Source organism: Glycine soja, chromosome 16 (genome assembly GCF_004193775.1).
Source record: "Glycine soja cultivar W05 chromosome 16, ASM419377v2, whole genome shotgun sequence".
In the NCBI taxonomy this organism is placed as follows: domain Eukaryota; kingdom Viridiplantae; phylum Streptophyta; class Magnoliopsida; order Fabales; family Fabaceae; genus Glycine; species Glycine soja.
The window spans coordinates 25,479,421-25,494,664 of record NC_041017.1 but is presented as its reverse complement, the minus strand read 5'-3'; the positions used below and the strand labels follow the sequence as shown (position 1 = coordinate 25,494,664).

The 15,244-nt window shown below is 32.1% G+C and overlaps 1 protein-coding gene across 6 annotated transcripts in view; it reads right to left on the bottom strand.

Moving 5' to 3' along the window:
- The window catches only part of LOC114390967 (protein PIN-LIKES 3-like), a 52,515-nt gene extending 40,579 nt beyond the window's left edge, over positions 1-11,936 (bottom strand). For 2 of the 6 annotated variants that reach the window (XR_003662042.1, XM_028351928.1), the window contains exons 1-2: positions 11,637-11,934; positions 11,205-11,402 (exon numbers count right to left, since the gene is read on the bottom strand). Coding sequence is in view for 4 of the 6 variants with exons in the window: in XM_028351928.1 (XP_028207729.1) it covers positions 11,205-11,342 (138 nt within the window). In the remaining 2 variants the exon portion in view is untranslated. Of the gene's footprint in view, positions 1-11,204; positions 11,403-11,636 lie in introns of those variants that run through there. The other 4 variants (XR_003662043.1, XM_028351930.1, XM_028351929.1 and 1 more) reach the window with 4 other exon arrangements.
- Positions 11,937-15,244: the final 3,308 nt, after the last annotated feature.

The window sequence follows — 15,244 nt, the reverse complement described above, 5'->3', positions numbered from 1 at the left end:
TAATCGATTACAGTAGGTTATAATTTTTTTTCTATAAATAACCATCTTGTGCTCCCATGCATATACATCAAGAGAATACTTAATATCTCAAAAATAACCCATAAGCCTCTGAATGAGCTAGAGATCTTGAGTTGTCATTAGTGAAAAGAAAATAGCTTTATACTTACAACATCTTAATCGTTTGATTATGAAAACTTTTTTCTTAGAAGTGAGTTGTGTCTCTTGAGTTGAAGAATAATACCTCCTCAGTCCAGCAAGGTTATTTACAGAAAAGATTGATCAAGTTGTATATCTCTTTACTCATTTTTTTGTGTATGGTTTTACATGCCTTTTGGTTATGAATCACTTAGGGCATGCTAGAATAAGGTTTTCTAGTTTGGGTTAAGAGTAGGGTCTTTTTAGGCTTATATTCACAAAGGACCCTAGTGTTGAGTGCCTTAGTCTCATTTTCCAGGATGGGAATTATAGATTGATTGTGATTGCTTGTAAGGATTCTTGATGCATAGTGAAAATCTAATTATGGTTTTGGATTAGATAACTAAATTAGCTTCTCTAGTAATAGAGAGAGAACCAGCATAAAAAGACTGTGTCTTTCTTCTCTTGATCTCATCTTTTTCTCTCATTCAAATATTAATCAAGTTTTTCAAAAAGATTCAAGATTTATAGTTGTGAAAGAAAGGATATTAATGAAGGATCTTGTTTAAGGGTGGATTGATTAAGTATTGGTTACGTTCGATTCATATATGTTTTTGTGATACGATCTATACAAAAGTTTTTTTTGTAACTGTTTTTAAAAGGTACGTTTTGTTTTGAAAAACAATTCACCCCCCCCCCCCTCTCTTGGTTTATTGAGTTCCATCATCTTTTTTCACAACATACCACACTTATAGTGAGAAATCAAAACCTTTGACATTTGATTACACTATTTTGCATTGTTAAACAAAATTGCATTTCTTTGCTTCCAAAGTGACCACACCACAACAACCCACAATGTTCTCCCCACCACATTTGTGCTTCATATATTTTGCCAAATATGCATCTTGTAATTTGTTGGCAGAGGTCCTATTTTCTCTTCCCATGGATAACAATGTCTCCACCCTCATATGCAAATTGGCATTCAAAAAAGTGGTAAGAAGCGGCTTCCACCTTACAAGTGCAGAAAACATAGTTTTCATCAAAACCTAGAGGTATAATTTGTCATTTTTGCATATTTTCTTTCGTTTGAAGACGATTATGTTCAAGCTGATAGACCAAGCCTTTACACTTAGATGGAATAGATAATTTCCACATCATCTTATAGAAAGAGGCATCCTCTAAGATGACAGGGTTGAGCAATTCATCATATACCTATTTGACTATAAATACTTTCCCAAAATTTGATCTCCATTCCCATCCGTCTTGAGCTCCAAGTTGAGGTCCTTGTCTACCAATAGTAGCCCACATTTTTTGTACAAGTTATTGCTCCCAAATGAACCAAGGGAACCTCTAAGACAAATTCCATGTCCATGTTCCATCAAACCATCGACCAACATCTTTAATCTTAAAAAACTTGTGTACATAATTTAAATAAAACCCGTTGAATTTTTAACATAAAGGTTGATCTCCTACCCAATTAAATTCCTAACAAGTTTAAAGAGAACAAACATCTTTAATCTTGAAAAACTTGTGTACACCTTCAATCTCACATATTTGAACGAGATCATTCCACCATTGAAACCCTTTTTTGTTCAAAGAACCTTCAACAAGTTTATCTAACTCCTTTAACCCATATTTTTTACCAACACCTCTCTCCAAAGAATTCCCTTTTTAAATAAAAAGTCTCCGCAAACAATTCCTTGTCAATGCTTTGTTAAAAGTTTATAGGTTTTTACACCCAAACCATCTCCCTTTTTAGGTTGACACACTACCTCCCATTTAATCTAAGGAATCTTATTTTCGTCCCCCTTAACACCCCCCCCCCCCCCCCCAAAAAAAAGTTTCTTTGAATTCTATTTAGGATAATAATGACATTTCTAATAGATCTAAAGAAAGGAAGAAAGTATAATGCTAGAGAGGATAATAGTGATTTCACAAAAAGGATAGGTGGTGTCTCCTTCATAAGGTCAACTTCCTCTTCATCTTTTGAATAACTGTTTGTCATGTGCAAATCTTCCTAGTATCCACCCCAATAGGTATCCCCAGATACACAAAGGTAATATTCATGGAAGTACAATTTAAAATCCTTGCATATCTCATTATACTATTGTTTTCCACATGAAGGCCCACAAGATTGCTTTTGAAAAAAAATCACCTTTAGTCATGAAGCCAACTCAAAGCACCTAAGAATTGCTTTCGAGGTGATACAATCACCAGTAGAGTAGAGTCCTTCAAAAAAAGATAGTATCATTAACATATTGACGAAGTGATACCTTTAAATTGCCACTCCTAATACTAACACCAAATAGGAGCCTTTTTGCTTCTGCTTCCCTCACCAAACATCGCAAACCCTTTGCCACAACCAAAAATAGAAAGGTTCTAATAGAACCCCTTGTCTAAGTCCTCTGTGTATAGAAAATTCCTCTATAGGACTACCATTAACAAGGATGGATGAAGAAGAAGATTTCAAGCAACACCAAATGCAATCGATCCACTTACTACAAAAGTTCATCCAGTAAAGACATCTTTTTATGCACCACCTCATTAGCATGCTCCATCCCAAATGTTTCTACCACCCAAAAAAAAATTGTTTGTCTAGGATTCACAATTTTACCCATCACTCTCTTGATCCTTGTTGCCAAAAGGTTGGCAATGATTTTGTATAGATTTCCAATAAGATAAATGGGTCAAAATTCCCCCAAGCCAAGAAGATCTACCTTTTTAGGAATAAGAGCAAGGAAAGAAGCATTTAATCCTTTAGGCAACTTACCATTGGCATGAAATTCATGAATATCCTTAATGATGTCAACTTTAATGACCTCCCAACAAGACTTGATGAAATTAAATTTGTAACCATCTGGGGCGGGACTTTTACTTCCATTACAACCCCAAACCACCTTCCTAATCTCAAACTCGGAGAAAGAATCAATAAGCAAGAAATTGTCTTCCTCATTGATTTCCTTAAAGTTCACCTCCATCAAGCTTTACTTGCATAATCTCATTATCCTTGAATTTCACTTGAAAGTACTCCTTAATCAATTGTTTAATTTTTTTTGGGCTCCTCACACGACTCCCCATCCACTTTTGAGCCCCTAATGTTGTTGCTCCTTTTCCTCCAATTAACAATGCCATGGAATAATTTTGTATTCACATCTCCCTCTTTAATCCATTTAAATCTAGACCTTTGGCATAAGATTGACTCTTGTATTTTTGCAATCCTCCAAAACTCTTTTATTTTCTCTTCTCTTTCCAAAGCCACTTCATAGGTGAGTTCGTCCACTTCTTCTTTCAAGTCTAGGTGATTGATGTTCTCCTCCAAAACCTCTAAGCTTGCTTGATGACCAACCACCCAACTTGCTCACACTCCACAACTTCACTTCTTTCTTTAGAAATTTGAGCTTTTCTTTGAAAATGAAAGCTCCCCATCCTTGGACCCCAAATGAATCATATACCTTCTTTACAAATTCTACAAGCCATAGTTCATGAATACAAAAGTTGAAAATTTGAAAGGTTTTGGCCCCTAACTTACACATTTATGACTAAGAACAATGGGACAATGATCCGAAATGGATCTATGGAGAACATATTGGGTAACATTAGGCCAAAGATGTAAACAACCCAAGGACACCAAAAATCTATCATTTTACTCATAGCATTCCCACTTACTCTCACATGTGTAAATCTTCTCCAAACAAGTGGTGAATCAATCAATTCCATCCTATTTAGTGCCTTTAAAAGATACAATGATCTAATTTGTAGTGTCACATATTTTACTAGCTTCCTCAAAGTCAATTTTGAACCATAATGCCTCTTGCTTCTCTAGGTTATTCTTCTTTCTACATAATTCCAACATTGACTTCATGGCTCTCTTAGTCTTCTCATTTCTTCACTAGTGCAAGAGCTTACCAATAATTATCATCTACATATGTTTCAATAGGTTCAACATTCCCCTTTTTTTCCTGATAGTGTTTCATTGAAATTACTCCAGTTCTATAGTTTTAACTTTTTTTGCACCTACAATTGTTTTTCGATTTACCCATACATTTATTTTGCTTCCCTACCTCCTTACAAGCCATATCACTCCCTTTGTCTAGGTTTTCTAAGTCTAATGATGATGTCTCATGAAGCAATTGATCACCTTTAGAGTCTAGTATCCCAAAATTGCTACCACATACATCTCTCTGTATAGGCACTAGTCCAACCTTTGAAGGCCTAATTTCTTTAAAGAATATCACACTTGTCACTACTTTGATGGTTGCGTTCTTTTACTAGCCCATTAAATTTATAGGTCCAAATTTTGACAGGCCCAAGTGTGGCGTACTTGTTTCCTTATAACTACTTTTCACCTCCTTTTTCTTTCCTTTGTTGCATTCCCCCACACAGTCATCTTGCCTTGTTGCTTCCTCCCCCACCAGATCCCCTTTTTAACCCATACATTTTGCCTCTTTCCTTGTCAAATTGTCTACATCACTTTACTTATTGATCACGTTCTCCTTTTACTTTGTCCTTTGTGCATCTTGTGTTTTCCATGGACATTCCCTAAAATCCCTTGATGAGAGGAATCCATAGTATGTTTGTCCTTTTGTGTCAAAGCCCAACTTTTTTTTGAATTATCCCTCCTTGACCAATCTCTATCAACATTAATTGACTTTTTGTGTACATGGCCTTCATCTTCCCCACCAATTCCAACCATTGGCCCAATACCACTAACACCATGGTCGATCAGTCGTCCACTGACACCTCTTCAATCGCGACCCCACCCCTCATCATCTCATTGCCATCTTCATCAAACCTTTCTGACATCTTAGATCCCACCACTTTCCTTCAACTGACACATCATTAGAGATACCTAGGTTCCTTTTATAGCAACATTGTCGTTCATCCCATGGTTTCATTTCATCCACCATCTAAAAGCTTTCACCTACTTTGAATTTATAACAATGTTATTATTGTAATGTTGTGTATCTTAGATGACCACATCTCATCTTTATTTATAATGGAGAAATCAGAATCAATGTTGATTACATATTAATCAATTACCGATTATTATGCAATTACATACCAATCATAATCATAAGTTTCTATGTAATAATAAATACAAGATAATGTAAAGATAAATATAATCTAACACTCTCCCTCAAGCTCGAGCATATATGCCATATGAATCGAGCTTTTTACAAATGTGGTCAGCCAGATAAAAACTAAAGATTATTTGTTAGAGACCCATCACACGTCGTGTGCGTGAACTTCACACGCTAAGACCCTGTGTGGGTCACATGTGGTGGTGTTTTGAGTTGGTTGTGCATGTTGATGGTGTGGTAATCTTCAACGATGGCAATAAATACTATTCACCTATGAAAAAAGAAAAAAGATCCACCATGATGCCTAGAGGAAAATGGAGAAAAGATCAATGTGACGCTAGTTAAGGATGCGATGTGCATTGTGTGTGTGAATTTCACGCACCATGGGGTTGCATGAGATGGTGCTTTGAGTTGGTTGTGCACATGGATAACATGAAAGTCTTAGGTGATAGGCGATAATGGTCAAAGGTGAGCTCCAATGAAAAGATGTCGGGAAGTCTACCAAAAAGGGCAAAGTAGACACACAATACTTTTCACTACAAAAAAGGAAAGAACTAGTAGAAGCTATGATAAATGGAAATTGAAACACGATTAAAACAAAATGCAGAAAATAAGCTATGGCAAAATCAAATAGTTCCAAAATGGCCTGAAATTGACTAGGCTTTGTGTGCCTCAGTTCAAGAAACCTGTCACGAGAAAGAAAGGCATGAAATATGGCTGGATGCGCCAGAACAGTTGGGTGCCCAAATGTTGTTTGGCGCGCAAATGAAGGGCACATGAGAGAGCATTGAGTTCCAATGAGGTCTCTATCACTACCATCGTGTAGATCAATAGACAACAATGTTGGTGATGGAGTCACCAAACAAAAAGGTCGCTGAAGATCCAACAACAAACAATTATAGTTGCCAAAAAAATAAGTTGGGAAGAGGGGCAATAAGCAAAGCATTCCATTGGTAATAGGTCATCGAAAAAGGGGAAAAAGTATAAATGTCCACCAGAATGTGGTAATAGGTCATCGAAAGTAGGATGACAAGCAGAGAGGTCCACCGGGGATAGTAGGTCCCCGGTGGAGAATGGTTTTCGTTATTCCTTTGTTAAGAATAACCCGGGGTCTGATACCATATAACAATGATATTACTATAATGTTGTGTGTCTTAAATGACCACATCTCATCTTTATTTATAATGGAGAAATCAGAATCAATATTGATTACATATCAATCAACTACTGATTATTAGGTAATTACATATCAATAGAATCATAAGTTTCTATGTAATAATAAATACAAGATAATGTAAAGATAAATTTAATCTAACAGAATTTTTGAAACACAACTATTGGTGTTAATTTTGCAGTTCTAGTCAGTACGCTAGCGTAGTTGAGATTTTCCATGTTCAGAGATGGCCATAAAAGTCCTAACTTTCCCCACCAAATTCAGTTCCCATTGTGAGAACGAATCAAACCATTGATCCAACTAGTCCTTGTTTTCATTAATGATCTCCTTTAAGTTGTCCTCCTCTTCCCTTGAAAGTAAGACCACATTATCTCCCATGGATTTGACTCTTATAGTCGAGAACCCATATAGAAAGAAGGCCTTTTGGATGTTGAGCAAAGATGCCTCCCATATAGCCATCCTACATAACATTTTTGTAGCCATTACTCGTTTACCCAATTCAACTTTAGCTCCACCCATCCCAGCTTGACTTTCGAACTTAGGAATCCAATTCAATTTGGCTTTGTTTGTTACCTATTCATAAGTGATTCCATCTCTACAAAAGGCTGGTTGGTAATAGTATTTTGGCTTTTTACTTCCTTTAGCTTCATTAGTTTGCTTTGTTCCAAGTTTTTTCATATTTGGGCAGATTCACAAACAATCTCATGTTCCATATGCAAATTGTATTCAGGTATTTCTCCATCGCTACTTCATCATCAATACCTCAAAATCTAGCAAAGCCATTTCTCATTGCATTCCTGGTTCTTCTTGGTAAAATGAACGCATGATCACCTTGCCCCACCTCCTGAAAATCCCCTACAAATTGCTTTCTATGAGGTTTCCTGGGAAGTGAGTGAAGAAGAACATTGTTGCCCCTTGTTGGTTTGGCCTCTTGGTTACATCATTTATTGCTTTGACTTGATCTTGGTGTCAATTAATCCCTCTTCTTCCCCCATATCCCACTCATACCTCACCATTCTTACCTCACTATTCCCCTAGAATCTAGTCAATCAGAAAAAAAAAATTACAGTGACTTTTAAAGTAGTTAATGGTTTTTAATTTTTATTTACTTAATTTTGGCAATTTTAAACCGCCAAAAATCATACTTCAAAATTTAAAATAGAAAATCAAATTTTGACAGTCAAAAGTTACCACAAATTGTGAATATTTTTTCCTCGTTTGGCTTACACTATGTAGATGAGCTAAAAAGAGCATTTCGTAGTTTCTAGGGACTAAAAAATCAACTTCAAATTTGGAGGACTAAAAAATTATCCAAATTTAAAGGATTAAAAACATATTTAAGCCATGAAGATAAAACTGCAATGAATTTTTGAATTAGACTGCAAAGTATTTGTGAATAATTTTATCCACTCAAAGATAGGACTAGTGTGATGGATTAAAGGTTCTATCTTGGGTAAGTGTAGACTTATTTGTTCCAATTTTCCAAACTTTTATAACAAAGTTTGTTAGGAGACAAGTCAATGTAACTATTTATTGGCTTGTGAAGGCAACTCCTTTTATCCTAGTCTCACTTTTTTCAACCATATGCCTTGTATTCAATTAATTATCATCAATAGGTTTAAATATGCTTTTGGTCCTTTAAACTTGAAGTTTATATTTTTTAGCACTTCAAAATAAAATGTTCTTTTTTAGTGATGCAATCGTACCCCCCAAGGAAATTGGATAGAAGACTCCAAAAAGATTGGGCCAGAGATATAGGAGAAAGCCCTAGGGTTCTCATGAGTCTTAGAGTAGATTTTGGACCCATGGGCTAAGTATGAGCCTAATTATCTTTGTACATATTAGATTAGGATTTTATTATTTTTGGGCTTTGTATTTAGGGCTCCATAATGTAGGTAGGGTACCCTAGAAATGTAGAATTTTTCAGCCCTTGTATTTTAGGGCACTTAGACTAGTTTTTGTATTAGGAGTAGTGTTGTAATTTCACATGCATTAAGTGAATATTTGATGTGTGTGTTAGAAAATAAATTTAATTGAATTGCGATAATCCCAATACAATTAAATTTTTGAGGGGGAGGTGAGCATTTGCTTGCTACATCCTTTTGTCACATCATATAGTCACACTTTGTGCATGTCCTTCATGCTTTACATGCCTCATGACACCTAAGCACACTTAGTGGAGAATCTTGGAATTGATCTTGGATTAGTGGGCTGAACCATAACTAAAATTCACTAGTCATAATTAGTGAAATTTTGGCTCCCCAATTTGGCTCCACAAATTCAAATTCAAGTGAAATTTGAATAGAAATTCAAATTTTCCTCCAATTTTGTGTGACACTTAGGCTATAAATAGAGACCATGTGTGTGCATTTTTTCAACTTTGATCATTTGAGAATTACACTTCAAAGTTTAGACCTCATTTGAGGCACAAAATTCCGTACTCCTTCTCTCCCTCTCCCTCGACTCATCTTCTCCTACCTTCAAACTCTTATTTATGACTTCATATGGTAGTGAACTTCTTCTTGACTCATCTTCCCCTTGAAGTGGCGTCTCCAATCATCTTTTTTCCTTCTTTATTCCGTTGTCATTCATCTTTAAGAAGCAAAAGACTCCATTGATGAAAAAGATCCAAGGCCTACAAGCTCCACATGGAGCTACGTTATTTAGTCCCCTCAAATTTGTGGAATGCTTTTTTGAGTCTTTCGGGTCATGTTTTTGGCTATTTGAATGGATAATTTGTGGTAGTTTTTTATCATCAAAAGAATGAAAAAAAACCATTTAACAAATTTGAGGGACTAAAATTACAAGTTTTAATTTGGCGGACTATAAACGATATATTCTCAATTTTGAGGGATTAAAAAGATATTTAAGTTTTATAAATAAAAGCACTTGAATTTGATTTTGTAAAAATAAAAAAAAAAAACTTATTTAGATAAATCTATTCAAAAAATACTTATAGGAGAAGAAAAATAAAAAAAAATGAAATAAATTTTTCTATAAATTAAAATCAATTTATGTATAAACTAATTTGTATAAGATTTCTCTTTCAGGATCTTTAAAAGATAATTTTAAACTCATGCATAAGGTACTTTTAGTTTAAGGAAAACAACATATTTCATTTTTTCTACTCAGTAATTTTAATTCAATTAAAATTTAGATTGTATTGTGAAATAAATAATAAAAGATTATATTGATTTCTATGAGCAAAAAATCATATATTACATAGAAACTAATATTATGATGAAGATGATGATGTTTTGAATTGTTTTTTACATTCTAGAATAAAACGTTAATATATTATCTAATGACAAATGTACGCTTTAGTATGGGAAATTTTGCAGCAAAAGTACATCCAAAATCACTCATTAAACCTTGTAAATTATCATGTTACGATTTATTTGTCTTTATATATGTAACTTTATAAGACAATAATGCACATTAATCTTTACTAATGAGGATTTTTCATTAAAATGGCTATGTATATATTCCTTGAGCATTATTATTATTATATTATTCTCAGGTGGCGGTGAAGCTATTATCTCGGGATGTTGCAGTTTCATGTGATACATACTCATGATCAGGGTTATATTAGCCAGAATCACATTTTCAGAGAAACCAATCAAAACTCAGATAGATTAGCTAAGCATGTCTTGAGTGTTGATGTTAATTTTCTTATTTTTTCTTTTTCTCCTGACTTTATTGTTTCTGAGATAAGAGCTGATATATAACTCAGGTTGATTTTCCCATTTAGCCTTCTTTTAGTATCATTCATTAAAAAAAAAAAAAAATCCTTTGCTCCAAATTGGTAAGTTTACAAACTAAGTCATCTTGTTGGTCTTTATGGTGTTGTCGAGAATTACACCATGGGCTTTGGAGGAAAATTTTTAATCATTTCATTCAATAAATCTACTTTAAAACACATTTTTATAATTCTATTTCTAAAGTGACCAAAAATCCTAAAAATAATTTATTTTCTAACACTATCTACTATAAACAAACATAAATCAATTAACATGAAATTATTTTAATTTAAATAAAAATTTCAAATTTAAGTCTTTATCTAATCCAAAAATAATTCTCCAACCCTAACTCAAAATCAAGCGCTCCTCTCTCTCTCTCTCTCTCTCTCTAGACAGGTTGAGAGTTTCTCTCTCCAAGGACAGGTCGATCTGATTCTCTAGACCTCCATTGAAGCCCCATTAACTCCAGGGTTCTAGCTTTCAAGCGCCTCCATAAGTCTTAGCTCCCATTACTTTTGATCCTCTTCAACCTAAGGAAATATCTTCTCTCGTTCCTCGACCAATTTGGACACATTTCTTCCTTGAATTCTCCTCTTTTCATTCTTCTCTTTTTTTCATGGTCAATTAGTAGATTTCATTGGTGAGATTGAGATTTGGCTACCATTCTTGAAGAATCTTAATATTAATATAAATTTGTTATCGTGTTAGATAAAACATTATTCGTTAAGTCGAGAAGTTTTATTATTAATACATAATTATTTAAAATATATATTTTTTAAAATAATATCTGACATTGAATGATTGGATCGGGTTAGGATGACTCGAAACCATGCCATCAAATGTGCTTTCAGATTAGATCTGATTAGTGATACGTGGCAACTTCTATAAACACTAACTTAATTGTCGGAATTCATTCGTGTACAATCAGAGTTCAACTCATATAGACCTGAAAAGATTTCTTGCGAAAATTCCTTCCTCTTGAATTGATGGTAAGCACAACATAATTTTGGATGATCCTTTCCAGATAAGTTCCTAAATGGATTTAGACAAAATAAAAAATAAACAAGAACTTACATTATTTAAATAATTCCTTGCTTCAACGCTTCGCAGGAGATTAAATCGTTGGGTTGCAATTAATAAACCAAGGAGAGTAATCAAGAGGGTCTCCAAGACTGGCATGAGAGCCACGAAGAATAGGTCCCAGAATTTCATTGTTGATTGAAGAGTGTGATTCCAGATGCCACCCTAGGATCTAGAACACCTAATAATGTTCTGCATACAATAAACAGAATAAAAATAATTATTGTAAATTATTAAGTTGGTCGTTAAGCCCACTTTGAGATTAAAATAATAATAATAATAATAATAATAATAATAATAATAATAATAATAATAATAAAATTAATAATAAAATATAATCATGATGAGCTTTTGTGCTGGTTGGTGTGAGGCTGAAAGTGTGTAGTTTTATGAGAAAGAGAAACAAGAAGGGAAGAAATGAAATACCAACTTCAATTGCTCTGTTTGGTACCTCCCCACTCTGCTACTACAAGCTCATAAAGCTCTCTGCAAAGTTGAAAGTGTTTTTGTGTTTGTACAGTTGATTGATAGCTAGGCAAATTAGATCCATTTTATGGAGGCTGTCGTGACCTACTTATGAGCTTGTAATTTTAGTTGGCATTTTCCATCATCCGTACTCTGTATGATTGTATTGTCTTGATGACTTTGGAGATTTAATTTGATTTTCTACAAAATTGTAATGAGACGGCAAAAAATTGGCCGGGATCTTTTAAATTATGTCACCACCACCATGTAAATAATTATCTAAAAGCGATATTTAGAAGCAAAACTATTAATGGGCATTCGGCATTCGGCATTCCAACTCTGTTTAGCACCTAACAAATAAAAAGGGAGAAAAGAAAAAGAAGTCTACATATGATAAAAATAAATAAATTAATGTGATAAAAAATGAATAATAATATTTTTTTTAGACCATGAATATTTTTTATTGGAAATAATTTTTATCAAATAAGATAGAATTATTATAAGTGATAAAAAAATTTGTCGGAGTAACATAATTGTATAATCTAATTGAGTATATATAATAATATATAAAGATATCATAACTTTATAATAGATTTATAATTTAAAAAAACTTTATAACAGATGTTGCTCGAGTATATAATTTATTCGGTGTTGTGAATTGTGATATAGAGGTACCGTACAGCCTTTTAGTAATTACTGTATTAGTTATTACTTTAAGGGTAATGTTTATGAAATTAGAAGTATTTTTTCTTAAAAATATTTTTTATCGTATTTTTATAAAAAAGTTAATTATTAATTTTGTCATTATTCATTGATTGCCAGTATCATAATTAATATAGAGGGAGACATGTATGGTTTCTATTTAGAGTGTCAGAAGCACTTGGGGCCCATTTACTTGGCTGGACAATTTGATTAGGTTTGAGACTATAGAGATAATTGTTGGCAAACCATATGATCTTCTTCTTCCAACGGTCAAAGGAAAAGGAATTACGGAACTTCTAATCTTAATATGCACTTCTTATCTTAATATATACCACATAGGTGATATAAATGTTCAAACGACTCGAAAGAAGCAATTAATGAGTTAAGGTTTAATTGTTTAAATATTATTTGAATTTAATTCTGAGTGAAAATAATTTTTTATTAGATTTTATTTATTTTTTGTCAAATTTTGGATTAGTCAAAGATCTCTAGCTAACTTTTCTTTAATGACCCGAAAGGATATGACCAAAATACTACATAGGTAATATGGTTGAGATTTGATTAATGTTTTTTTAAAATAGTTATAAGGTTTTGGCTAGGTGGTTAGAGAAAAAGAAAAGAAAAGATTTCGGACATGAATGAATTTATATTATAGGTTGGGTGACTTGGCACCCCTGAGTTTTTTGAATTTTGTTGAAAGTTATATAAATTATATAAGTAATATAATTTTTTTAGTTAATCTGTTATTTATTTTATCAAACTTTATTTAATAGATAGGATTTTTTTTTGTTACACTTAGAAGATTGAATTTATCCTACGTTAAAAGAAGAAAGAAAATATAAGATTTTATTCACTTTTACACTTTAAACAATTAATGGATGTGCATTTTATCAAATTTTATTTAATACATAAGATTTTACCTTATGTTTTTTTTACTTCAAAGATTTTACCTTATGTTAAAAAAATAATTTTATCCGCTTTTGCATTTTGTTCTTCTTTATATTTTTTGGATATTTTTTTATTCAATAGTTGGCCCTTAATTGTTGAATGTTGGCTTCTTCCCTAGGTTTTAATTTTCTTCGCTAACAAAAAATTAACAACTAACAATTAACATTGACAAAAAAATGTCATATTTTTTATTCATATATTTAATGTTATATAATTATTTAAAAATTGTGCTACTTCTTAAAAAACATTGACTTGGTGTATTTTAATTTGATCACTCAAGATATAATTATCAATATTTATTTCTCTCATTCTCATATAAAATAAATCCTCACACCAGATATTTTTTTCTTTCTCTCTCTATATATAATTTATTAAAAACTATAAAATCATGATGCTACTTTCTTAAAGAAAAATATCTCTCACACTAGATAATATGTTGTTAACATTTATCTTAAAGAAAAATATCTCTTCATAATAATGCTACTTTCTTTTATCAATATATCACAATTATACTTAATATACAAACGAATAATGTATAAACTAAAAAACTTAATTGCAATTTTTTTAGCTTAAATATGTGATTTTAGAAATATTTAAAATAACATGATCTTATCAAAGAAAATTATATAAAATAGAAAAATTAAATTATAATTAGAGATATAATATTAAAAGTATAAATTATTATTTATTTAATTTTATAATTTTATATTATTTATTTAGTAATAATATATATATATATATATATATATATATATATATATATATATATATATTGTGTAGTATTTGTTTAGTTTGTTATTTGTAAGATACCAAACATCCGTTTACATACTTTAAAATTGAAAATGAAGAAGTAAATATATTAGTGGATTGAAAAAAAAGAGTAGGTTACGTTGAACCCAATATTTTCTTACATAAACCCGTAGTGGTCCAGCAAAAATAAATTTTCACTTGACATATATATATAAACTCCAAAATCTAACACTTGGCAATCGTAGTTTATACAGAAGCTGAGAAAGTGAGAATTCCAGAAACTTGCTAACTATTTTTAATTCTATTGAAGTATAGAAAGATCCATTATTCTAATAAAGACACTTGTACCTTGTCGCCACTATTCATATTTGTCATGTTAACAATTGTGATTTAGAACCATCAACCGAGCCTGCCATGATGTGGATATCATCACTGCACCTGTCATAGCTTCATGATAATTACTACAATAATTTTCTTTTCATATCTTCATTTATGGTCAGATTTCTTCAAAAAGAAAATTTATTTGAGTTAAGTTAACAGTGAAGAATAAGAATAATTTGTATTTAGATTATCATATTGGTCTGTCACTTTCCAACATGTTTCCTGTAAGGTAAATTCTTGTGCAGTGGAAAAGCTCTTAATGTTGAGACATGTGTTCAATAGTGAAAGAGTGATCTATTTAATGTAAAAATTAATATTTAATTTTTTATATATAAAAGATTTTCTTAAATTAAGAATAATCATAAACTACAAGTGAGATTACCAATAAATTGAGGCATACTCAAGGTCTCTCATAAGAAAAGAAAAAATCTTGTGCAGATTTATTTGCGAAATATGCCAATAATCATGATGCTCACCTCCTCACTTGGAACGAATGCCCAGCTCAACTGTCCTCTATGATTCAATCGGATGCTATGGTACTATGGGATTATGGGTGTACTCCACCTTAGACCTTATGTTTCTGCTTCGGATATTAATAAAAATTGTACGTGTGAGTTTTCGGAAGAATAGTTTAATTTTATGGTCTAAACAATTTCAAATGAAGATTGAAAGTAGATTCACATGATTACTCAATTTTTTCATAGATAATCACTTGAATATTCACGTATAGTTGATATTTATGTAACTTCTTGAAAAACTTGAAATTAGACAATTTTATATTTTTCTTT